Below are 26,586 nucleotides of genomic sequence, written 5' to 3'. Positions count from 1 at the left end.
AGTGGGAGCCCTGAGCTTGTTTTTCTGCAACTAGATGGTCCCATCTGGGGGTGATAGGAAACAGTGACAGATTATCAGGCATTAGATTCTCATAAAGAGCAGGCAGCCTAGATACCTCACATGTGCAGTTCACAATAAGCTTCACACAACCTAGACCCCTCACATGCGCAGTTCGCAATAGGGTTTGTGCTCCTATGAGAATCTAATGCCGCTGTTGGTTTGACAGGAGGTGGAGCTCAGGGGGTAATGTGAGCCATGGGGAGGGACTGTAAATACAGATGAAGTTTTGCTCACTTGCTTGCCTCTCACCTCCTGCTATGTGGCCCAGTTCCTAACAGACCCCGTACTGGCAGTGGGGGTTGGGGACCCCTGGTATAAAGGAAAAATAAAAATTTGATTTGAGTAGGAAGCTCTGGTTTAAATCTTGGTGTTATCAGCTAATGGTCATGTGACTGTGAGCAACTCCCTCTGAGAAGCAGCTGGACTAGATTCTCCTAAGGGGGCTTCCAGATACTCTTCAGCTGTAATATATTATTTCCATTTGGTGGCAAGTAGCTGCTTAGGGATTTGTTTTCAGGTTAATTGAAGACATACAGCAAAAATGGTTGAGACAGGCTGTAGAATTCTATAGGTCTGAGTTTGATCTTGGCCCTGCCGATGCTTCAGTTTGATTTCCCTTAAGTTAGTTAACTTCCTAAACTCAAGTTTACTTACCTATCTAATGCAGGGGACAGTGGCTACTTTAATAGGTTGCTGTGCACATTGGATAAGAAAATGCATGAAAGAACCTAACTCACTGTGAGTGTTCGATTCAATTCTTGCCATTTTTCTCAGACTGAAAGTTCCTAAACTTGTCCATATCTTCCTTTGTAAGAGAAAATTAAACTCTAATGCTCTTTCAAAGTGCTCTCATGGCATGCACTAATGAAAACATAATGAGATTAGAGTTTGGGAGATCGTAGAGAAGTATCATACATAACTAACACCTCCATGTCATCCATAAGCTCACTCTACCCCTGAATAATTTTTAATTACCTTTGTATAACGTAACTTTCTCATGTCTTTCTGGGCAGATGTGAAAGCATGGAGCTGGACAAAAAAATCCAGGATCTGATTGAGAGAAATGCTTCTCCTCATCCAAAAGGGTTCACCCCACAGGCCATGCCAACTCACAGAAATCTGTGTTCTCCGAAGGTAAGAAAACACCTTTTTTCTCCTTATCTCGATTACCCTTCAGCAGTTTATTCACCAAGAAGAATTTGCGGGGACAGTCCCCAAGTCATTTACAGTCAGTCATGTACTTCCTTGTCAGCTGAGAGGATAAAGTAAAGCAGTATAAAACTTCTCTCATACAGCCACTTCCTGTTACTAAAGAAATTCTTCAGCAGAAGAATTTGCTGGCACTTTCCGGTTTAAAGTGTCCAGGCAGCTGTGACTACAAGAAGGTGAGGAGATCATGCTACTAGAAAGAATGTTTAAGGCAGGGATAACTCTTTTCTGGGAGGAATTAACCCATTTTAAGTAAACCTGTTTAAATTGGGTTACCAAAATCAGCACAACTCATGTCAATGATTTTTTGTAGTCGTTTTTGTTTCATTTTGTATTTTTGTAAGAAAAAGCAAGATTTCACTGATTAAAGGAGTTGTTTGACTTTGAACTTCCACTTGTTTCAGGGTATTTGTCTATGGTGCTTTATATAAGCAAATAAAATTCAAGGGTAGGCTCAAGCTAGGAATTTTACAGATGACTTTCTTGACATAAATCCTATGACAACATGAACTCTTAAACTCTAGTCCTCCCAATTAAAAACTATCTTCATGATTCTTACTAAAAAAAAAAAAAAAAAAAAAAATCTAATGTGAGTAGTTTGAGAGCATGGCTGGCATTTTAAAAAGTAATTTATACTTCTTTTTAACAATAACATTAGTTCTTCTTTCTAAAGAAGTTCTTACTCAGTGTAGAAAATGTATATGGATAAACACAGAAAACTATAAAAATCATGTAGAGACAGATTTGCTGTGGAGATAATGGAGCATGGGCTCCCTTAAACAAATATTTACTTTTATAACTAATTTGCATCTATAAATTTGTTTCTTTTTTCCTTTAAAGGAAATCCTAGAATTGTATAGGCCTCAGGCTTCACTAAACATAGAACTGCCTCTGAAACCACCAGTAGACTTACCACCTATAGAGACCATCTCTTAGCATTTGGGATATCCCTGTCTTTTACAGACACACACACACACACACCCCTGTCTTGTTAACTTACCCTTTTCACTTAATATGCTGTGGATACTCCTGTACCTCTTTTTTTCATTCATGTCATGAACAATGTTGTGTGCTTTCTGCATTTAGTCACTTTTTCCTGTTTAAAAACTTACTTCTTCCTTAACAGGTTGTCTTTATGTTTGGAGTTACCGATGAATGTGTACTAATGGTTAAGAGGTCAAATAAGGCCTCTTTCTTCTGTTTTCTTCTGCTCTTCTCATCCAAACTCTAAGCCCTCACATATACACCTCTAAATCTCAACTAGAAATTTATTCCTTCATGAAAATGTGTGCTTTTTCCAGCCACCTTCTTGTCTAACTCCAGAAAGAAATTTCATGGTGATAATATCAATTCCCTCTGGTACCCTCATCCTCATATCCTCTCATTATCATCCTCTAAGACCCATTTGCTCATGACTGACCTCCTTGCAATTCTATTCATTCATCTTCTTGTCATTCTTTACATGATAAAAACCTCTTCTACAACCTTATTACCATCCTCTTAGCTACAGGTTATGTCTCCTTTTGGGACTTCACTGAAACTTGTGTCTCTCTCTATAAGACATTGATTCTCCTATGACCTCATTGAGGAAATTTGCTTGTTGTCCTGCAGTTTATACTTCCAGGCAAAGGGCAGCAGATTCTTAGCTAATGTTTTCTATTTTCTTTGTGAAGTATGAGGTAAAGACATCTACAGAGACTGAGAGGGTGAGAGGTGAGACCCAAGGCTTAAGAGAATTGGGGAAGATATGAAATGACTGTTGGAAGGCAGGGAGACAGAAGAGATAAGTAAAACTAAAATGAGTTGCAGAGTAGTAGTGAGGACCGAGTTGAGTTTGAAAACCACCACTGTATGATAAGACCAATCACTTAACAGTGTGGGGGTTCCTGTATCTCCAATCTCTCCATCACCTCTCACCAGCTCAAAATATGTACCGTTTTCCTTCACTTCAAACATATATGAGACCTCATCTTCTTTTATGGGTAATGTTTGAACTCACTCTTACACAACATAGCCAAGCTCATTGATCACAGCATACAAAACTTTCCCTCTCCTATCACACCATTAATAACCTCTATCTGGATCAATCCAATGGTCATTTTGCATTTTACTTTTCACTTGTCTTCTTATTTGCATTTGACACTACTTAGTCTTTCAATTTCCTTAAAATGTCTTACTCCATTGACATCTATAATATTAATCCCTAGACACCCTCACCACCCCTCCCCGCTTTTTTTCTCTGGTCTCTTCTTCTGACTCACCTTCACTGACTTCCCTTACGTCACCTACTTGTGCTACATTAGTGTTACTCAAGGATCTGTCCTGGGCTCATTAAACTACCAAACATATGACAATGACTCCAGACACGTGTACTTACTAAACATGGAGTGCTTTTCTACATGTACTTTCTTTCCACTCAGTCTTTCCTGAAGTGAATTCAATATATTTCCTGCTATATCTGCTTGTCATCCCTCCCCCACCCCAGCCACCACACACACATTTTCTATGCTGGTGAGTGGATCACTAGGCACCCAGTCATCCATACTTGGGGGAATCCTGAATTCCTTCAGGGCCACCATGCTGCACGACTCAGGTGGCACCATTCACAGAATAGTGCCATCTTTCCTTCACTCTGGACCTTCCCTAAGGGAAGGTCTAATCTGCTTTCATTATATCTTTGGACTTTTTTCCTTTTCTTCATTTTATTAACATAGATCTTACTGATGTACTTAAAACCTAAAAGTGCTTAAAACTTAAAAGTAGATCTCTTTACATACATCACTGAATCCAAATGCCTTTGCATCATATATACATTCCTCCAAGATACAGCTTCTGCCACATTTAGAACAAAACATTAGAAGAAGGATGTAATACTTGCTGGGGTAAATACGTATTGGGGTAAATACTTTATTTTGTTTGCTACCTACAACAACACTTAAATATGACTGTCTTTATCCACATTTTCCAGATGAGGAAACTAAGGTTCATAGAAATTTTAAAACATTGCCTAAATTCACAAAGTTGTATCAGGATAGAAAGCCAAGTTTGTACATATTTTTCCTGTAGTGTTTTAGTGTCTTCTATATATTCTGCTGCTTCCCAAAGTGCACCCTGTGTTCTAGCTACCAATAAGCCTTTAACAAACCATGAAGTTTCCTCTGCTATCATTTCACATGCTGTTTACTCTTTCTGGAAATCCTTGCTTCCTTGCCCATTTGATGAACTGCCTTTTTTTAATCCCAATTCAAACCTTTCTTGTTTTGAAACCTTTTCACCCTCTCTAGTCCCACATGGCATTACTCAGCCCCCTCCCTGCTTTGTCCTACTTCTTTATCTTCTTTATATGTCATTTATAGACTTCATCATTTTGCTTTTGTGATCACTTATGTATCTAAGTATTTTCTCTCATATGAATTATGAGAGACTCATGGATTCCTTGATGATGGGGTATAAGTGTTCCATGAAGGTATAAAGTATCACAACATAGAATTTTCTAAAAAGCACCAGTAGTAAACAACTTGTTTGGTTTCATGAGACATGGTAACACTGAATATACAATTGATTTATCCCTATAATTCCTTTACAAATAGTTCTCAGAGTCTGCAGGGGAGTATAAAATGTACACTCAAGCTCAATCTCTCAGTTCTTGTATGGAAGCTGCCATTTGGTCTTACCCATCCTGGTGTCATGAAGTTATTGACTGCTGAAAGTTTTCGGGTGCTCAAACTCCTTGCTTCTCAAAGTTTGCTGTACCACTCTCTGGAGCACTGTTGGGTACCACTCACTATGCCAAGTGTGCTCAATGTGGAATATGTCTTCGAGAACTCCAAATGCAACCAAACACTATTGCTCTTGTGACCAAGGTGAAGAGACTTCTTCTTTTCCAACATTAGCTTGCACTTCCAGTGTTTGCCGGAGGGTCACAGTCCTTTCAGTTTGTCCTTGTTCGAGTTTTAGCTGCTGGCTATTGAGCACCTACTCTTGGCCAGCATTTTGCAAAGTATTTCTATTCATTAGCCTATTTCATCTTTACCCCTCTATGGATGGGGAAACTGGAGTTCAATGCGGCTAAACAATTTTCTCATGATTGTACAGCTAAGGGGATTTAGATTCTGGACCTAATCTCAAATCTGTCTAATGAAAACAATTGCCCTGTACTTTCTACTTTTAATTTTCCCTCCCTCACTTCAGAGTTATTTGAAGACTAGACCAGAGCTCCAGCTGGTGTCAGGAACGATACTGTCATCAGGCTAACTCCTCCTCTTTGAGCTTAAAGCACCAAACTTGGATCAAGCCACTGTGACTTGATTCTCTCTCCTGGGTAAATTCTCCCAGAACAGCCCCCAGGAGTCTTCATTCTTTATCCCAATAGACCACTGGCATATCCTCCTCAATTGTCCTCTGCAGGTATTTCAAATATTTGATTCTTTGAGTAAACATGGCTTAGTTTCCAGGTGGAATCTCTGCTGAACTATTATTTACACAATAGCACTCTGCAGAAAGAAATCCTATATTCAAAACAAAACAAAGACCTTCACATTTTTGCTGAGATATTGATAGAAAGGGAAATATATAAGAAAATCTCTATTTGGTTAAGACAAGGGTGAGCCAATGACAGGGACTGAAGAAGACTTCTCTCGTTTTCACACTGAATGAAGTTAGCCTAAGAACAATAAGGTATAAGATTCCCTTTCAAGGAGAAGGAAATTGGTTTCTTTATGACTTTATGGGATGTGAAGGGTGCGACTGAATAAAAGAGATATTATTTAGTGAAAGAGTCTGAGATATATGTCAAGTTCCCTTTTTGTTCAGCTACTATTGGCAAGAATATGTAAAGAAGAAGAATTACTATAAGAGAAATGAACAGACTGACTCACTGCTTTGAGGAAACAGAAAACCACTATTGATGAACATGAGGAACTCCATGAGCATGAAAGTATGCTTTTATATTCTGGGACAGTTGAAGTAGAAAGTTAGTAATCAAAGGTCATTTAAAGTCTTGTAGGCAAAGGAAAAATAATTACCTAAGTGAGAATGACATTAAGGTTCCAATATGAATGTTAAATGAAAGCTATATGTAACCAAGTTATTGTCCAAGTATTATGAGAAAATTATGAAAATAATATATGAACCTGCAGTCATATATCTTCAAATACAAAAGAAAGGGACAGGATACTCGAACTGTATGTCTTGGATAAACAAATACGTTCCAATAATGCTTGAAAACAAGGATGAAACCTGGGAGTGAAAGGGAAAAATGCCCAAATTTTAAGCAGATCCTGCCAGGATTGAATTTACCTAAAAGCCCCATCCTGTCTTTGGATTCCATTGCTTCTGATTTTAACTTAGAGGCAGAACTAGAAATGGGCTTTTAATTACTTTTGATACAAGTTCAGGGAGGAACTCCCAGTGGCTGGGGACAAATTCTAGACCTGGACACTCTTCCCAAGGTAAAAAGCCTTGAGAAATTGCTTTGGTTGGTTCCGAGATTAATATATACTCATGACACTTCAAAAGATTGTGAGGGAAAAACTTCTTGCGAACTACCGTAAATTGACACACGTTTTCTGTAACCACACTGTTGGGGAAAAAAAAAAAAATCTGGCTTTCCTTTTCTTATTTCCCTTTTTTTGAAAGCTGTGTTTTTTTTTTTTTTTTAATCAAAATCTTATTTTCTTATCTGTACAATGGGTTGTGATAATTATACAAAGTGAGTGAAAATGCACTCTGTAAATATAAAGTGCTAAATCAACACAACACTATCATCATCATCATCATCATCACAATGCTAGTAGGATGAGCTTGAGCTTCAAACTTTTCTTTAATGGTTTTCTCATACAATAACTGACTTCCTCTTCGAATCTCATTATCTAATTTCAAAGGTTGTAGCTGTGGAATGTTTTGATCTATTTTTTCTGCTAGAAAAAAAAAATGTTGCATTGTTGTGTGAGGATCTGTTAAACTTTCATTGGGAAACCTTTGGATACCTGGCTGAAAAGCTCTGCCTGCAAGTTCTCAGGCAGTGAGGAACCTGTCAGCTCAGCTGCTGCACCTTATGGCATTCGAAACTCATTACTGGCAACATAGGTGAAGTTATTTAAATGAACCATGTATCTTTCTATTATCTGTAAAGCTTGGCTCTTAGTGTTTAGTCTTCTGATTCTGAAAGTTTTATAAACCCTCCAAATTAAACAAATTAGTGGATAAATAGGCCAGGTTGTATTTCCCAAAATATCACCATAGAGTTAATTTGATCCCATGGTTAATTTATGACATATTTCTCCTTCCATTCATTACAAGGATTTTTAAAGGATTCCACTCTACATGAATATCAGGTATACATCCAGATAAGGAGATCTTGCTGCATATGCCCAGCTTGAACTCTATATTCTAATAAAGTACACCACCAGACATCCCAGGAAAACAGAGACGTAGGTCTGTGAACTAAAATTGGATCCTAAGACCAAATATTTAAAACTCATAAATATTAAGGAGAGAAAATATTTCCCTAACTTTTGAAAGCCACACACCCGCTTGGCAGAAATTTCTATACAGGACAGAAGAAGTGGTGCAACGGGGATATAAACTGAGGCTCCATTCTTGTTGATAAATAAGACACGCATTTGAGTAGGATGCTTTCTATTTACTCAGAAGTCATCTGTTTTATCACTGGGAGAATTTGTCCCATGTTCCACAAAAGAAAGAGTTACAGAAAACTGGGAGATGCAGATTATCTTTTGGAAGATGTAAGCAGTAGTTAGAAGAGGATTCTCTCTGCCTCAGTGAACACAACAGTCCGGGCAGTTCCAGTTTGGGTTAATGGGGTGGGCAGGGGAGCAGATGACAACACTGGGGGGCTTGGTAGTGGAATTAATCAAGACTTGAAGTGAAAAGTGGCATCTGTGTGGAAATTATAAATGTTAATTAGAAGAATATAAGTCTTCCTAGAACCCTACAAAGAGAAGAAAAAGCACTTGAGGTCTAGGGTTTCTACTGAATGGACATTTAAAGCCAAAGGTATTATTCTTACTTTTGGAATTATCACTCCGCCTTTTGTCTTCTTCGAGACTTGCATGACTTCAGTAAGTAAATCTGAATAAGTTTTGGATAGGTATTCCTTTTAATGTAAGAAGAAGAACAGCATAAGCCTGTGGGTTAGGAAATGTGTAAACTCATCATGACAATGTTAAGGAAGCAAAATATTGGGCTTGAGAGATACCATAAATAACGTGTTCATAAGAGTTGTTTAGCAAATGTGTTCATGATGTTCTTGATCTGTTTAGCTTTGTGACAGGATGTGGATGTCTCCTAGGGACATCTCAACCCAAGCTGGGTTTTGGAATCTAATGCATCAATAAGTCTTCTTTCTCAAGTAAGCCTTCTTATTTCTAGTTTGATTGAAAATATTTTTGAATGGGTTTGGGAACAGTACTAGCAAAATGGACACTGTAAGCTCTTGCTGAAGAATGTTCATGTCATTCTCATGTCCACCTTCTAGATGAAATGTAACAAAAACGCTTTTTACTTTATTTTGTACTTGTGGTGAGAGTGAGGCATAACTCACAAAGTATGTAAATATGTTTTCTTTCTTATGGGACTCTAGAATAAATAGCAAAAAAATAAGATCAATTATTCCTTTATTTTCCAGTGAAGGAGATAGCTATTCTGATTTCTTTTTAAAATAAATGTTTGTCATTAAAACTGAGTTAGCAAATGTTTGCAATTTTTTAGGCTAGCATATTGGGAGATTTTTTTTTTTTTTTTTTGAGTCAGGCCTATTTTCAGACAAAACATTTCCGGTATGTGTTCTTTGTATCACCCATGTTTTGAGTACTCACCATTAGCCTTTCCATATACCTGTATCATCTTTATATGCACATGTTCTTTCTCAATTTTTTAAATTTTGCTTATTATTATTATTTTAGAGACAGGGTCTCGCTCTGTCACCCAGGCTGGAGTGCAGTGGTGCAATCATGGCCTGCTACAGCCTCAACCTTTTGGGCTCATGCAATTCCTCCCTCTCAGCCTCCCAAAGTGTTGGGATTATAGGTGTCAGTCACCATGCCTAGTCTCTTAATTTTTATAATTATAACTTTTGGTATTTAAAAATAGTGTCTAAATCTATAGATACAGTGTTGAAATATATTGCCTCAGGAAAAAGGTAGTTCTCTTTCACCTGAAGTATCCAAGCTAATCTGGACAACCCCTTGGCAGGAATGATGCAGAAAAGATTCCATCATCAATGGAGTGGTCCCCTCTAATGTTCAGATTTTACATTCAGAAAACAGAAAATACAACTGAGATGTGCCTTTTGCTCATCTTCATATTCTAGTACTAAGCACAATACTTGGTCCACAGACAATAATCAATAAGTATTTAATATAAGAATGCATACATTGGCTGGGTGCAATGGCTCACGCCTGTAATCCCAGCACTTTGGGAAGCAGAGGTGGGTGGATCACTTGTGGTCAGGAGTTTGAGACCAGCTTGGCCACAGTGGTGAAACTCTATCTCTACTAAAAATACAAAGAAAAATTAGCTGGGCGTGGTGGCACACATCTGTAATCCCAGCTGCTCGGGAAGCTGAGGCAGGAGAATTGCTTGAACTCGGGAGGCAGAGGTTTCAGTGAGCCGAGATCTCACCATTGTGCTCCAGCCTGGGCAACAGAGCCAGACTCCATCTCAAAGAAAAAAGTGCATACACGAATGAAGGTGAACTCAACACATGAGCAAAGTACAAGAGAAAAACAGAGTGATCTGCATTGCTATAAAATGATCAGCAGCTAATTTCCTTCTGGAGAAAAGAATTTTTTAAAAAAAACTCAAACACAGAATTACAGTTTTAAAAGGCTGAATTTCTCTTTTCTAACCACTACAGTTTTTGAAGGCTGAGTTTCTCTTTTCTGATTAATACAGTTTTTAAAGACTGAATTTCTCTTTTCTAACCACTAATTCCTATTTTGGAAATGGAAATTAATCTCTAGGCAAGCAATAGTGGGAATTTGTTAAGATTTTGTTTGGATACAACATCAAAGGTCAAGCTACCTCATATCTATCCTTCAAAAAATGCTTAATTCCCATAAAACTTCCCTGAATCATATTCCTAATGGCTTGGGCCCCTGCATTGCTTTTCCATCATTGGTAAATGATGTCTCCTGCTATAATTTTTAGGTGTGTTATTTATGTCTACCAATATAGATCAAAGGTTCTTTCGGGGAAGTAAACCAGGAAGACTAAATGAACTCTGATATGGGTTCAGCCACCCACTTGTTACATCATAATTGTGAGCAAGTCATTTGCCATCTCTAAATTCAACTTTGTCCTCATTAACATTAAAGATACCTCTTCTTACAGGGCTGTTATGAAGTTCAGATTGAAGCAAATAAAGTATTTTAAACCACATAACTCCTTAGTACAAAATAGTAATTTTATTTGTTTTCTAAACTAAATTTAGTTCCATTCTAGGAACTGTAGCTTGTCCTTTGGAAAATAATTTATCTAGTTGACTGCAGAAAATTTCAGTCACTTCAGTCTTTTCTCGGGCAATTTATATTTTCTGTGCAGTGGTATGCAAGAATTCTCCCCTATCCCTTCACGTAATGGTACCTAGGGGTTTGTGGAACAGATTTTGTGAAATAATCTGGGTGAAATAGGGTTGCCAGATGTAGCATATAGAAATATAGGATATCCACCTAAATTTAAATTTCAGATAAATGGCAGAATATTGTATGGGACAAACATACAAAAAACTGTTGTCTATCTGAAATTCAAATTTGACTGGATATTATGTATTTTTCTGGCAACTTTGGGGTGGAGGCATCAGGGCTACAGTGATCCCCCATCTGACACTGCCATTGGCACTGATTTAGTCTATCCCTTGTGGGTTTTTTCACTGGCCTATATCCTCACTGGCAATCACTAACACTTCCAGGTCACTCAGGATATCTCTTATCCTTAGGGTCATGTGGTAAACACTACATCCTCCTCAATTTGACTCTGAGGCCCCCTCAAACCCTCAGTTAGCCACTCTTTCATCCTTCTCAGGATGCATAGGAAATTTCTGGCTCTGCTTCCACACCACTCTAGGGTTGAGTTGTCTCAGGACCTCTCTACTTAGACAAGTCGTAAGGCCATGTCATAGCTGTGTACCATGGTAGTGTGGAGAAATTCTCTTCAAGGTTTGTACCTTCCCTGGACTTAACCCAGTGAGTAAGGCTGGAGCTGACTCTGCTCTTTGATGTTCAATGTAAGCAATTTGGAAGATGATAGATGAATACCTAGAAGTAGGGGAATAGGGGCCCGGTGTGGTGGCTCATGCCTGTAATCCCAGCACTTTGGGATGCTCAGACAGGCGGATCATTTGAGGTCAGGAGTTGAAGACCAGCCTGACCAACATGGTGAAACCCTATCTCTACTAAAAGTACAAAAAATTTAGCTGGACATGGTGGTTCATGACTGTAGTCCCAACTACTTGGGAGGCTGAGGCAGGAGAATCGCTTGAACCCAGGAGGCAGAGGTTGCAGTAAGCCAAGATCACATCACTGCACTCCAGCCTGGGTGACAGTGTGAGATTCCATCTCAAAAAAAAAAAAAAAAAAAAAAAAAAAAAAAAAAAAAAAAAAAGAAGAAGAAGAAGAAATAGGGTAGTAGGGCTCCATGCCTCATGAGAACTGAGAAACATCCAGGCAGTACTCTTTTTGCCTGATTCATTTTCATTTTCCTGGGGCATGAAACCTTTACTCTTCTGGGACAGATGGTGAAAGTGGTAAGGACAGGTTACACTGACTCTTCATCTACTCATTTTTTTAATCAGTTATTCTTAGTATAAGTTTTTATGCCTTAATTCAGACTTTCCCCCTAACATTGTATCATGAACATTTCAAACATGTAGCAAAGTTGAAAGAATTGTATGGTATACACATATACCCACCATCAAAATTCTGCCATGAACATGAACATTTTACTCTACTTGTTCGCCATTTATTCATCCATCTATCCATCCCTCTTTTTTTTTTTTTTTTTTTTTTTTTTTGAGGCGGAGTCTCGCTCTGTCGCCCAGGCTGGAGTGCAGTGGCCGGATCTCAGCTCACTGCAAGCTCCGCCTCCCGGGTTCACGCCATTCTCCTGCCTCAAGACTCCCGAGTAGCTGGGACTACAGGCGCCCGCCACCTCGCCCGGCTAGATTTTTGTATTTTTTAGTAGAGACGGGGTTTCACCGGGTTAGCCAGGATGGTCTTGATCTCCTGACCTCGTGATCCGCCCGTCTCGGCCTCCCAAAGTGCTGGGATTACAGGCTTGAGCCACCGCGCCCGGCCTATCCATCCCTCTTTTAATCCATCAACTCATGTTACTTTTTGAGGCATTTCAAAATAAATTGCACAAAATAAATTAGCCTAAATCTTTAAAAATTGTTTTGAAAACATTAGCTTTTGAAATTCAAAGGTTTGATTTTCCAGATGGTATCTAGAATTTGGAGAGTCTATTTTGAAATGCAAAGGCCAAACAGGGGCTGTTTTCCTCTTTTTATTCTATGACAAACTTAAGCTGACAAAAGATATCCCTTACTGGCAAGGCATGGTGGCTCATGCCTATAATATCAGCACTTTGGGAGGCCGAGATGGGCAGATCACCTGAGGTCAAGAGTTTGAGACCAGCCTAGCCAATGTGACAAAACCCCAACTCTACTAAAAGTACAAAAATTAGCAGGATGTGGTGGCAGGCACCTGTAATCCCAGCTACTTGAGAGGCTAAGGCAGAAGAATTTCTTGAACTCGGGAGGCAGAGGTTGCAGTGAGCTGAGATCATACCACTGCATTCCAGCCTGAGTGACAGCGCAAGATTCCTTCTTTAAAAAAAAAAAAAATCTCTTATCGAGCAAAGAAAGAATTAGCTACATAAAACAAAAGAATAGTGTGTGTTTTGGAGGATCATCAGTTAATACTTCAATATATTAACTTATAAGATCTTAGAAAGCACCATGCAAATGTAGAAAATATCATTAAAGACAACAGTTCTGCCTTTTAAATTTTTTCCCATAGCACATATAATTATTTATATTTTTTATTTATTAAATAGTAATCAAAATCAAGTAAAAAATTTTAAGAGGCATTTGTAAGAACGCTAAAGAATATTGATCATGTAACCAAAATAGGATAAAGTAAAATATTTTCCTATAAAATGAATAAAAAGAAAATACACGGAAACAGGCCAGCTCTTTAAACATGTGTTAACAGTCCTACCTGATCATTTCTGGTTTGGAGGCAAAGCCTGTAACTTTGTGTATCCCTGTGGTCATTGTGTGTTCTGGACTGTGTTCTCAAAAGCAGGGGTGTGCTATGATTTTGTACTATAGATTCATACATAAATGGACCCATTCAATAAAAATGTATTGTACTACTATTCTGTACCCTGAAGGTACTGTGGTAGTTCCCAAGGCTAAAATGATAAATACTGACCTCATCTTCAAGAAGCTTATAGCATCTCAGAGGAGAAAGGTACATACAATTAACAACTACTTTACAATAAGTGCAAGAGTTAATGCTTCACAAAGCACCATGAGATCTCAGGAAGGAAGTCGCTAACTCCACTCTGGAGGACCAGGGGAGCCTTCACAGAGGAGCTGATGGTCAAGGTGGGTCAGATTGTTTACTGCTTTGTGGGGCAGTCAGAAATCTTTAAACACGGATTTCACAAAGTCTGCAGTTTTATAGAGGCTACAGACTTGTCAACAAAAGCTGATTTGCCTTCTAATGTATCTGATGTGCCCTAAAAACTAAAAGTGTATAATCAAAACAGACTGCAAACAACCTCACTATATTGCATAGGAGCATTGTTTCAGAGTTCCAACCAGGAGGGACATGAGCATATATCCCCCAAGAGGCTATGGAATCTGTGACACCCCATCCCCTGACTCTGCTTGTTCAAAACCAGGTTTAGGGGAACAAAGAGAGGTGATTTACTAGTTGGAAGCCAAAAAGTTGAAGTTTCTGATCTTTAGATCTCGTATCTCTTGAGAAGATACCTGATTTGAGAACATCATAAATTTGTTTCAGGGTAAAGAAGGCAATTTGTGTGTGTCTGAGTCCCATGTGAACATGTGCAGGCACTAACATGGCACTACCTTAGCCTCGAGAAATACAGAATAAACACAACACACAAAAGTTGCTAGCATGGAGTTTACAATCTAGTGTCGGGAGGCAATCAACAAAAAGAAGAAAAAAATATAGTGCTATGGAAAAATAAAGCAGGAAAGGTGAATGGAAAGTGCTGGTGGAGAGCAATTTTACATTGGGAGGCCAAGTAAAGACTCAATAAACAGAGGTCACTTACACCATTACCTGTCAAAGGTGGGGGGATGTACCATGTGGACATCTAGGGAAAAGATAGTTCTAGGCAAGAGAGAGCAGGTTCAAGGGGCAACAGTGTGGCCAGGACATGGTACAGAAAGAACTAACAGAAGGATACCAAGAATGAGGTCAGAGGGCCCGGGGCTAGATTGTGTAGGACCTTGCTAGCCACTGTAAAGAGTTCTGCTTTCACTCTGAGTGACATGGGAAGCCACTGAAAGGTTCTGAGCATGAAATGACATTTTAAAAGCCTCGCATTGGCCACTGTATTAATAATGGGGGGGGGCGAGTAGGAGCAAAAATAGAAGCAGGAAAGCCCTTAGGTTATTGCAATAATCCAGCTAAGAGATGATGGTGAGTTGGTGTCAATGCAAAAATGCCCATCATCTTGCCCAGGGTCACATAACTAGCAAGTGGTGGAACTAGGTTTGACAAACAGCCAGAGATCAGTCACTGCTGGATATGCTCTTAAAAATGTTCCTATGAATAAAATCAGGAAGCAAATATCAAAGTCCTCATTTTGAAAAAGTTATTAAAAGGCATTTTTTTTTTTGAGAAGTTGAGGTGGGAGGATCATTTGAGGCCAGTAGTTCAAGACCAGTGTGGGCAATATAGTGAGGCTCCATCTCTACAAAAATTTAAAAGGTAAAAATAGCCAGGGGTGGTGGTATACAACTGTAGCTACTTAAGAGGCTGAGGCAGCTGGATTGCTTGAGCCCAGGAGTTGGAGCTTACAGTGAGCTATGATTTCACCACTGCACTCCAGCCTGTACTACAGAATGTAATTCTGTCTCAAAAACAAAACAAAACAAAAAAATAGAAAACAAAAAAAAAAGGCCGGGTATGTTGGCTTATGCCTGTAATCCCAGCACTTGGGGAAGGCCAAGGCGGGTGGATCACAAGGTCAGGAGTTCGAGACCAGCCTGGCCAACATGGTGAAACCCTGTCTCTACAAAAAAATTAGCTGGGTGTGGTGGCACATGCCTGTATTCCCTGCTACTCGGGAGGCTGAGGCAGGAGAATTGCTTGAACCTGGGAAGCAGAGGTTGCAGTGAGGCGAGATTGTGCCACTGCACTCCAGCCTGGGCGACAGAGCAAGACTCTGTCTCAAAAACAAAAAAAAACAAAAAAAAACAGGTAAGTTTATTTCACCTTGCCACTTGCTCATTAAACTGAGAAGTCTCTAGGCTTTTGTGGTAATGTGTTCCTCCCCTGTCTGGATGTATTTTCAAAAAGCCTACAAAATGTTCAGATAGGTTGGATACAGTATGTAAGAGAAAGAGGAGTCAAGGATGACTCCAAGATTTTCAATCTGGAGAATAAAAGGTGTTATTAATTGTAAGAGGGAAGGCAAGTTTTTCAGGGAAAATCATAAACTAAGTTATCCTGATCAAACAGGTCAGGTAAAGAAGGAGGCAACTATTATGCATACAAGTGGAGATGACAATTAAGCAATTAATATAGGAGTCTCGAGTCCAGGGGTATGGTCCATTCCTAGTGCCCCTGGTGAACTGATTGCTAAATATTTTGATTGTCACAGGCTGTTAAAATAAACATTTTGAATATTAGTTTTGCTAATATTATTACATTGCAATATTAACTACATTGCAGTTTCCAATCTCTCCCATTTAATACATGATGAACTAAAACCAATTAAAAAACCACTTTGATCATGTAATTCCTTTGCCCAAAGGTCTTTTGTAACTCCCTATGGCCTATAAGGTCAACATGTCTTAATCTGAAATTAAAATATTTTATGTTTTCGTCTAAATCAACTTTAGAAATGCCACATGGATCCTATTCTAGTTAAACTGGATTTGTCAGAATCCTTCATACCTAAGTTTGCCCAGTTGTGTTCTGTTTCTTACTTTGCTCCCTTTACAGCATTTAGAGCTCAGCTTTCACTCTCTATCAAAATCCTATCTACCCTTCAAGGCCCAGCAGAAACTCTGACTCTTTCCATAGCTATTAAATGTGAGAATGAACACTCTCTCCTCTGAATTCTTACAGGCCTTATTGTCTCATTTATTTATATTATCTCATTTATATATATTAATAAATATTATCTCTTATTTATTTCCCAGCTTTCATTTACTGTTTAGTTTTTCAAGTATATATATTGACACACACACACACACACAGCCACACACATGTGTGTATGTATATGTACATTTCATCATAAGCAGGGAATTTTGCTTTTGTTTTCCTTTGGAACCCACATAATGTCAAGTACAGAGTGAGTGATGTATAAATTGTGGGTTTCCCTTTCCTTTTGTCATATTATTTGTTTCATAAATAATTTGATTGATGGCCCTATCTTTAGAGTCAAATTCTTATTACTATCTAAGCTCACATAGCAACCCTGGGAGAATACTATTACTATCCCATTGTATAAAATGGAAATTGAGCCTTAGAGACCTTAAGCATCTTACATGACCAAATTCACAAGAAGGGAGTGGTAGAGCCAAGCTGTGAATCCAGATCACATTCTAGAGCTAGATCTTCTAGTCATTACTGATCCTCTCTTTCCCACCTACATAGCACATACACTTAAAAATTCATGCAAATAGATTCAGGAAACAAACAAGGTTTTTCAGCTCCCATTCTAAAAGCATACAAAGGAAAAAGCCACGTTTCTTTTACCTGCCAAAGAATGCTTCTGGTAACTTGTAGAAATACGGTGCTCTCCTCTTGGACTAATTTTAAGATAATTTTGTCCACTAGAATGATGGTTACAGACCAGTGACTGGTAGTCCTTGTTCCTTTACCACATTTCCCTTTCTTAATTTTAATTTTAATTTTATTTCATCTGTATAATATTTTAGTGACTTCAGAAATGAAGACTCTTCACAATAGCCTTGGAAACATGGAATGACACCTCTGTCTCTCTGAAAATGATTTCAGCTAGCGAGACTTCTCATGAAACAAAGCTTGACTCAAAGCCAGACTCTTAAAATATGTGGCACAATGTGAAAGGGATGGAGGTGAAGTGAAGAGAGCATATGTAACAGAAAAGACCCAATTAATTCTTAGGGATGGCCTATTGAAAGTCTTGTTTTTCTGAAACCAAACTGTGGTTCTTTAGAAGAGTTATTACTTATTCATAAATAATCATATGGCTCTCTTGAGCTAATGGAAAACCTGTTTGTTGTTTATCTGCATAGTAGAAGAGGAAAAGGAATTGTAATGAAAGACGTAAAGGTATAGAATTTCCATTTAATAGAAGCCATCGCACCTAACAATGTATGTGCATCAGGCTACTTTACAGGGGAGACTCAAGAGGCACAATGCCAAGGATGGTATTTCCTGGCAAGAAAATGTTCTTCCGACCCACTTTTCTGGGTCAATGTTACCACATCCCTAGTTTATTACTACCAAATACAAATTAAAGCTGAAGGGAACTTTAAACTGTATAAAACTGTGGAATGTGTATGTGCGTGGTATGTTTCAGAAGAAAAATATTTTTACAATAGAGTTTTCTTTTTCTTTTCTGATGAGCAGATTTTAGCGTTGATAAAGTGTCAGTTCAGGAAATCGCGGCCTCTATACCCTAAAGTCAGATCTTATGTGAGTTGTAACTTTTACTTTCAGAACCCTGAATGAACAATTTGACTCCTACCTGTATTTTTGGATTTTGCCTTAAAGCAGCGTCACTCCCTTTCACTCAAGCATAGACCAAAACATAACAAGAAACCAGAAGAAAGTACACACACACACACACACACACACACACACACACACACACACAAACTAGCAAAAAGTTCATCGATTTGGTATATCATTATATAGATATTCATCCATTTATTCATGTAGCAAAATGTGTTGAACGCCTGCTGTGTGCCAGACAGCTCAGTGCCTGGCTGCTGTGGACACAGAGATGAATACAGGAACATGGAAATATGTAATCATAATGCATGATGAAGGGCTCTTCTTAGCTGATTAGAGGAGGTCAAGAGAAGATCAGAAGGAAATAGAAGCACTGACTGTAGGTTTCTCCAGCCACAAGGTTGGATGGAGAGCCCAGAGAGGAGACATCTGAGGTGGCAAGAACAGCATGCACAGAGCTCAGGGGCGTAGAACCAGCTCACTCATTTCAGGAAAGGGAGGTCAGTCAGGATGGTTGGAGCACAGGGGAGAGTTGGAGAGTGGGGGAAGATATTCAGGAGAAATGGGAGGGCCAAATATGGGACACTCAATCACTCCCTTTTGAATTTTAGGAGTTTAAGGCTTTATCCTATATATATGTGAATATCTCGTAGGCAGGTCTAATGAAGTTAAATGATTGACTATAAATTCTTTTCTCCTTTTAGTTACACATTCTTTCCCTTTTTGTATTCCTTGCCTCTTTTTTTTGTTACAAGTCCAAAATGAGGTCTTCTGTTCCATCGCAGTTCATTTATGTAGCTCTAAGTATCTGCCATTTCCACGCTTTTATCTGTACCACCCAGTAGTGCTCCATTACCTCAAGGCCCCTAAAATGATAGCAGTCAACTAATTAAAACTAAAAAGATTCTCCATGAGAAGATTTCACTTCAAATGAGTCATGGAGAAAATCTAGACTTGATTTATAGAAAAGACAGTCTTAAACTTGAGAGGCAAGTTTAACCTTTCTGCCAATACAGAAGATTAGATTTGCAAACAATGCCCATTTTCTTTCCGATGAATTATTTTCCCTTTTATTTCTATAAGAATTAGTAGCACTTATAGAATTATGTATGACTCATTAAGTTCTACCAAGCTACACTCACATTTAGAAGGCATTGCCAGAAAATCTTGCCTTTAGGGAAACCGAGCTGTCAAAAAGTCAACAGTTACCTAATTGCTCTGGGAAATACAATGAATTTATAGCAGTTAGGCTACTGAGGAAATACTTGGATTGCCCAGGCTTTCTGTGGTGGAGAACTTCCTCTTCCAGTGGGAGAAACTGCCAGTAAAGGAAGAATGACGATTTACATACCATAGCAAGGCTAATCTGCCCCAGGTCTTAGTCACAGCCTGCCTATTTGACATCCTGGGAAATCCCTATTTGGAAGAGAAGAAAAGTTAAAATCACAGTTGCAGTGCTTATAACTTTATTCTGTGTAATTCCTATCCACAGTCACTTCTGTTCATTTTTCATGAAAACCTATTGCTGCTATTTTCTATTGAGTTAATGGTGATGTGTGTTTTTTAAATTTTGTATATTTGCTCTCACCCTAAAATATATCATAAGAGACATTTTTCCCCTCTTTTTCTTTCTGCTTTCCAAGACTCCAGGAAAAACAGCTTCCATGGCACATTTTGTACAGGGCACATCTAGAATGACTGCTGCAGAACGTTCTACAGAGCATAACGAGGTAAGAACATATTTCTAGGAGATGAGTTGATCACATCTAGCATTGATGGCATTTCTAGTGGTTAATTTTGCACTTAATAAGAATAGAAATGGCTAGTTTGCTTTCTTTAGCTAAGATTTGCTCTGTAGTTTTAACGAATATTATGTAACATAGAAAAAAAATCTAAGTAACCAGTACATTGCTTTTAACCCACTGGGCTTAAATTCCTTTCAGCCTTCCAATTCTGTGGGTTCCTTATTTTGTTCTTCATTTAGAGGTATTTGGTTCTATATAAAATCTAAAAAGAATACTATATTGGTGTGGGTAGAAATAAAACATATTTTAACAATAGAGTATCTGTAGTAACATTTTTATATATTTACAATTGGTACCATAGATTTTGTTCAGCAACAGAGACTACTGCTAATTGAATGAATGAATTCAAATATTTTCTAGTTTTCTTTTACAGATAACCAAGGTATAATGGGAAACTAAATGGAAACTTCTGTTCATTTAAGTTTTTAATTTAGTAGCATCAGACCTTGAATATACATTGGTAAGGATGTTATCATAGAGAAAGAAGTGCCCATATGCTTTGAACACAAATTCTACTTTACAAGGAATAATTACAGGAAATTATTTATAGGGAATAACTGTTCTGTAAGCAGCCCTTACTAGAAGCAATGACTGAAAATCTTTGTAGTTACTGCAAATCAGATGCCTTCATTAAGAACTGCAAAGCAAAGTAAATACAAAGGAAAAGGTCCCCCAAACCTTTGTATTTGATTAATTTTGCTTTATTTTATAGAAACCTGAGACATATGAACTATAGCAAAATGTTGATTAATCTCCAGAGAAAGCTCTGGTGATACATTTGTGACTTACATGCCATTCCTATTCACTATGTTTTCTATCTTTCCTCCCTCCTATCCTCCCCCACTTATAACTGAATATTACTTATGAATTTCAAAAACTGGTACTCCTGCAGTTACAAATAGAGTCTCTTGCAGATTTGGTATCTAGATTTTCAGTAATTTTTATTTATAAAAGAAAAATCAAGGGTGAAACATATTGTAATTTTCTTCCAGAGAAAATTATTTATGGGGAAACAAACAAAAAGCACACTGTCTCATTGTTCCACATCTGGGTTCCCAAAATCAGGGACATACAAATGCTTGCCAATCACAAGCATTTTTTGTGATTGGCACATTTTTGTGTGTCACAAAATCACAGACACATTTTTTGTCTACATCACAAACAGAGAGGATCCATTTTTGAGCACCTATAATTTATTCCCTAGAATGGGAATATATTGAACTTTAGTGTGAATCAAGATTACCTAGGAAATATATTAGAAATAGAGGTGCCCTGGCTGCTCTTCTAGAAATTCTGATCCACTGTTCAGGATGCTTGACGTTTAGCAAGCTTAACGGAAACTTTGATGTGCTCTTTTGGTGAGAACCACTGTTCTAAAATCCAGTCTTACTGTGGCCCTACTTTGCTGATGACCTCAAGATACACTAAGTAGGGTTGGCTCACAGCATTTTCCAGATCAAAGATGCTTAATAGTTAGTCTGTTCTAACCCAGAATGGGTCCAGTTTCTTGGAAGTCTTCCCAAAAAGAAGAAGGTCCAACTATGGGCCCCAACATACTTGTCACTTGGGTTTCAGTGTCACTCTTGGTGCTCAGCCAGACCAGTTTCTTGAGGTCAAAAGCAAATATAATCATTCAGAATTTATTTACCCATAGAAGGCTGTCTCTTTTTAAATGTGGTCTTAATTGTAACATAGGTCTAAATAGGAAGAAGCTAAGGAAACGAGAACATCTATGCTTACATAAAATACCATCAAACCCTAAAATGCCGAAACATAAATAAACAGAGAAAAGATAGAAAATACACTTTTATAAATAATTTCTGATGAAAAAAGTGCTTGAAATACCATGATGATTGCAAAAGAACAATTTCCTCTACACATTTTTGGCAAAGACCACAACATGTTCTGAAAATATTTCTTAATTGTTCATGAACAACTTTAAGCAATTTAGTGGCCCACGGTAACTAATAAGGCTGAAACTGATTACAGATGTAGGAACTACTCTCATCACCCAATTCATTGTATTACTTATATGACTCTGGGATGAGATAGTAATAAGATTATTGAATTATTACAGAGGAATCAGTCCTTTATTTAAGTAAATGTTGTTCTTAGTTGATTTAGGCAGATGACAGACAGTTTCCACAGCTTTTGTGTTATCTTTAAATGAATACTCTCACTCCTGAAAAAAAAAATAACTGAAAAGAAATGTGGTAAACTTTTCATTATGACAGTAATTTATTATTAATCTAAACTAGTCATCTAGTGACTTTATTCAAGGAGCTGGCTAAAATTACACAGTAATTACACAGTAATAGCTGTATTTGTTTGTCTTTATTCTTGATGATTCTGTTGTTCCTCTGACTTTTATTGGGTCTAGTTTTCAGAATATTACTCACATACATGTTCATGGGCACAGCTACCAAAATGACTTTTTTGAAATGTTTACTATAAAAATGCCTAAAATATATCCATGAAACTTACCTGATTTCTGAATTGTCATTTTTTTGGAAAAGGATTGAAATCCAAATTCATAAAATTTTAATCTCTGACTTACCCATTATAGTATATAGATATATTTATAATTTATTACAGAATTATTATGGTAACTAATTTATATAAAGGATTTTAAAACATAATATGAAGCTGATTCCTCCACCAGCCACTGTGAAGGACTTAGGGTGTGAGGATTATTACTGCTAGAATCAGGTATTTTTATAAATCGCAACAGGAGAGTTGGCCAAATGCATGGTGTTTGTGAGGAGCAGTACTTCTGTTTATTTTGTAAACAGTTTTGTTTCAATCTTTTTTTCTTTTCTTTTCTTTTTTTTAGTGTGCTGAATCATCAACAAGAAAGAACTTGACAAATTCTCTTGAACAAAAGATAAGGTGTTTAGAAAAACAGAGAAAAGAGGTAACATAGAAAGATTCGCTAAAGCCACAGGTGCCATGGATTAATGCTGAGGATAAAATAATGTATTATCCTTGTGCCTTTTAGTTTTGTTATCAGGTCACAGTATTTATCTTTAAGATACTGGACTGCACTATTTTGAGAGCAAATGCTTTTTTCTTATTCACCTGTATGTCTCATACTTGTCTCAGTGTCTGTGCAGTGATGAATGAAAAATGACAAAGTAATAAGTCTGGTAACAAAATCCTAATTTTCTCAAAACTTAGATGTTTCCTCCACACAGACCAAGTGACTTTATCCTTTATGCCTTTATCCTTTATGGCTTATGACCTTTACCCTTTATGCCTTGCAACTTCACACACGTTGGAACCCAAGGTTTCTTGAGTTACTTGAAAAGTCTTTAAGTATGGTTGATTTAGGTGCTATGACTTCAGGGTTTGGGCATCCAAACACATGGGAGTTAGAAAGCATTGTCATAAATAAAGTTTGTTTCTAAAATGTTCCTGGGAATTAATGGGTATTATTTTGAGTTTTATTTTTCTGAGCTTAACGAATGTTAGAACCTCTTTACTCTTCTTGATAGAGGAAGTAGTGAAAAGTATAACAATTTTAGCACTCTGTATATTGTCAATTTTGTAATTCCTTCTTTTTTTTTTTGAGACAGTGTTGCTCTGTCACCCAGGCTGGAGTGCAGTGGCACAATCTCAGCTCACTGCAGCCTCTGCCTCTGAGGTTCAAGTGATTCTTGTGCCTCAGCCTCCCCAGTAGCTGGGATTACAGGCATGCATGACCATGCCCAGCTAACATTTGTATTTTTAGTAGAGATGGGGTTTTGCCATTTTGGGCAGGCTGGTCTCGAACTCCTGTCCTCAAGCGATCTGCCCACCACAGCCTCCCAAAGTGCTGGGATTACAGGAGTTAGCCACCATGCCCAGTCTGTAATTCCTTTTCTAATTCATTCTGTGTATTAAATCTTTTTTTTTTTTTTTTTTTTTTTTTTTTTTGAGACGGAGTCTCGCTCTGTCGCCCAGGCTGGAGTGCAGTGGCGGGATCTCAGCTCACTGCAAGCTCCGCCTCCCAGGTTCACGCCATTCTCCTGCCTCAGCCTCCCGAGTAGCTGGGACCACAGGCGCCTGCCACCTCGCCCGGCTAGTTTTTTTTTTTTTGTATTTTTAGTAGAGACGGGGTTTCACCATGTTAGCCAGGATGGTCTCGATCTCCTGACCTCGTGATCCGCCCGTCTCGGCCTCCCAAAGTGCTGGGATTACAGGCTTGAGCCACCGCGCCCGGCCCTGTGTATTAAATCTTTCATGTTCTCTTCTATGGTGCCTTCTACTCTTCTTTGATACTGCGAAGAATATTGTGACCTTCTGGAAAATTACTAAACTGTGGCAGAGTAATGTAACTATAGTATACACAATGGAATCCCTAAAATGCCAACAAAGTAACTCTCGATATAATAATATTATACAATTTCATACTAAATAATGACATGTATTTTCGGCATAAGAGTTACCTAGTAACTGCCACTATGGATTCAGTAATTTGCTTTTTAATTAGGAGAAAGTCTTGCTAGTTTTTAGTCATTACCACTATCTTCTCAGTGTCTGTTCCATATCCATAAGTGTTGGAATTTCTCTTAATGCAGAAAACTACAAACTTCCCCAACAAAAAGCTAACCACATATGATAGCATTTCTTCTGCCTTCTAATTAGCAGATAGTTTTAAGATCTTTAAATTATTTTCAGCCTAAAATGCATCTAAATACTGTCTTATGACAAAACTATAATTTCTTGAAAATCTAAATTTTCAAAATGGTGATATTATCTATTTGTTGAATATTTATTGTAAATCATGTGTTAATCTTTTAAAGCACATTATTGCAAGAAAATCATGATCAGTTAATGGAGCCTAGGCTTTGTTAGCATAAATTCTGCTTTAAAAGAGCTGGAAAAAGTATTTCATTATAATCAGTGTAAGCACATAGAAAAATATGAAAAAGTTTGGGAAAAGAACCTTCATGAATGAAGAAATCTTACAGACAATCATCAATACTTACAAATTTTTATCAGATTGTGGTTGGATTAAACAAAGAAAATGAAAATTCAAATAACTAAGAAAAGTTAAAGGTTACTGATAAACTGTTCAGCTGCCTTGTCAAGATACACCTACGACTTAATAGTTTTTCCCCTCCCCTCCCCTCCCCTCCCCTCCCCTCTCCTCTCTTTTCTTTTCGTGAGATGGAGTCTCGCTCTGTTGCCCAGGCTGGAGTGCAGTGGCACGATCTCGGCTCACAGCAACCTCCACCTCCTAGGTTCAAGCGATTCTCCTGCCTCAGCCTCCTGAGTTGCTGGGACTACAGGTGCATGCCACCATGTCCGGCTAATTTTTGTATTTTTAGTAGAGACGGGATTTCACCATGTTGGGCAGGCTGGTCACCAACTCTTGACCTCAAGTGATCCCACCCACCTTGGCCTCCCAGAGCCGTGGGATTACAGGCGTGAGCCACCGCGCCCGGCCAATAGTTTTTCATATAAGAACCAGTTGTGAAAAGGTGAGAGTGTGTTCAATTTAATCATCCTAGCATAATCAGAACTTGATGAAAAAAAAATATTGTCTTCATCCATGGCTTCTAAAATCTTAATAAGCTCAGAAAGTAATTTCTTTTTTACAAAATTTCCAAATGGGCAGAAATTCTTTGTTGATGCCCCAAATTTTAATAATTTCAGCTCCTGGAAGTTAACCAGCAATGGGATCAGCAATTTAGAAGTATGAAAGAGTCATATGAAAGAAAGGTAAATACCTCTCTCTATTCGGTATTTTCTTTAAATCCATTATCCTGGTGTGGCCAATTGTGTGAAGAGTCTCATTGATTTCAGCTACAAAGAGCTTTGTGGATAGCCAACTGTTGGAAAATGATGGGGGAGGGTGCTGAGTGTAGTATTGGTCTCATGGCACTGAAGATTAATGAACGGTGTCAGTGAGTCATCTTGAACAACAGCTAAAGAAAAGTGCAAAAACGGCCCCCAGTGATGTCTCAAGAGTTCTTATGCACATTTATCATGGCTCACACAGTATCCTAGCCTTACCTTTGTCCCTAGAAGCCACAAATACAGAGTTATATGTGAGGTGAGGTATGGTTTAAAGTTCATACTGTTTATGCCAGGTTAGCCATAATTCTTTAATTAGATAGCATGAGCTGTTTTCCACAAATAGAGAAACAAATGGTGGTAACAGTGAAAGTGTGAGGAAAAATGGGGCAATCTCCTCTTCCATCTAAAGCACATTTGCTCTTAAAAAGCTCTGGTGAGAAAGGGGCTTTTGGAAGAAAACCTCCTTTAATACATAAAAGACCATTTATAATTTAAAATTGTTCTATCTTCAAAAAGAGATAAAGAGAGAAAGTACTTTCCCCTAAATAATTCAGTATTAAGAAACTTGACCATGAGTATTATAATATAGCAGCATTGTTCCTTTCCTCCTCATTTTGTTACCCAAAAGTATTGAATTTAAAAGATTCAGGATAATGTTCCCACTGCACCAGGCAATGGTCAGGCAGCCTTGCAATATCCCTGCTGGGGCAATACGGGTCTGTAAATGTTAAAGATGATGATCCCAGAGAGAATGCTGAAGCTGCTTTCTCGAAGGG

The 26,586-nt window shown here is 38.1% G+C and overlaps 1 protein-coding gene across 1 annotated transcript in view; it reads left to right on the top strand.

Annotated features, from left to right (window-relative positions):
• Positions 1-1,073: 1,073 nt before the first annotated feature.
• Positions 1,074-26,586, top strand: part of TNIP3 (TNFAIP3 interacting protein 3) — a 53,049-nt gene continuing 27,536 nt past the window's right edge. The window contains exons 1-4 of the mRNA XM_073017827.1: positions 1,074-1,194; positions 19,865-19,951; positions 22,860-22,940; positions 25,667-25,732. Of these exons, the coding sequence (XP_072873928.1) occupies positions 1,084-1,194; positions 19,865-19,951; positions 22,860-22,940; positions 25,667-25,732 (345 nt within the window). The 5' untranslated portion in view covers positions 1,074-1,083. The remainder of the gene's footprint in view (positions 1,195-19,864; positions 19,952-22,859; positions 22,941-25,666; positions 25,733-26,586) is intronic.

Source organism: Chlorocebus sabaeus, chromosome 7 (assembly GCF_047675955.1).
Source record: "Chlorocebus sabaeus isolate Y175 chromosome 7, mChlSab1.0.hap1, whole genome shotgun sequence".
Lineage (NCBI taxonomy): Eukaryota > Metazoa > Chordata > Mammalia > Primates > Cercopithecidae > Chlorocebus > Chlorocebus sabaeus.
The sequence above is the reverse complement of the archived record's forward strand: the minus strand, read 5'-3'. Positions and strand labels throughout refer to the sequence as shown.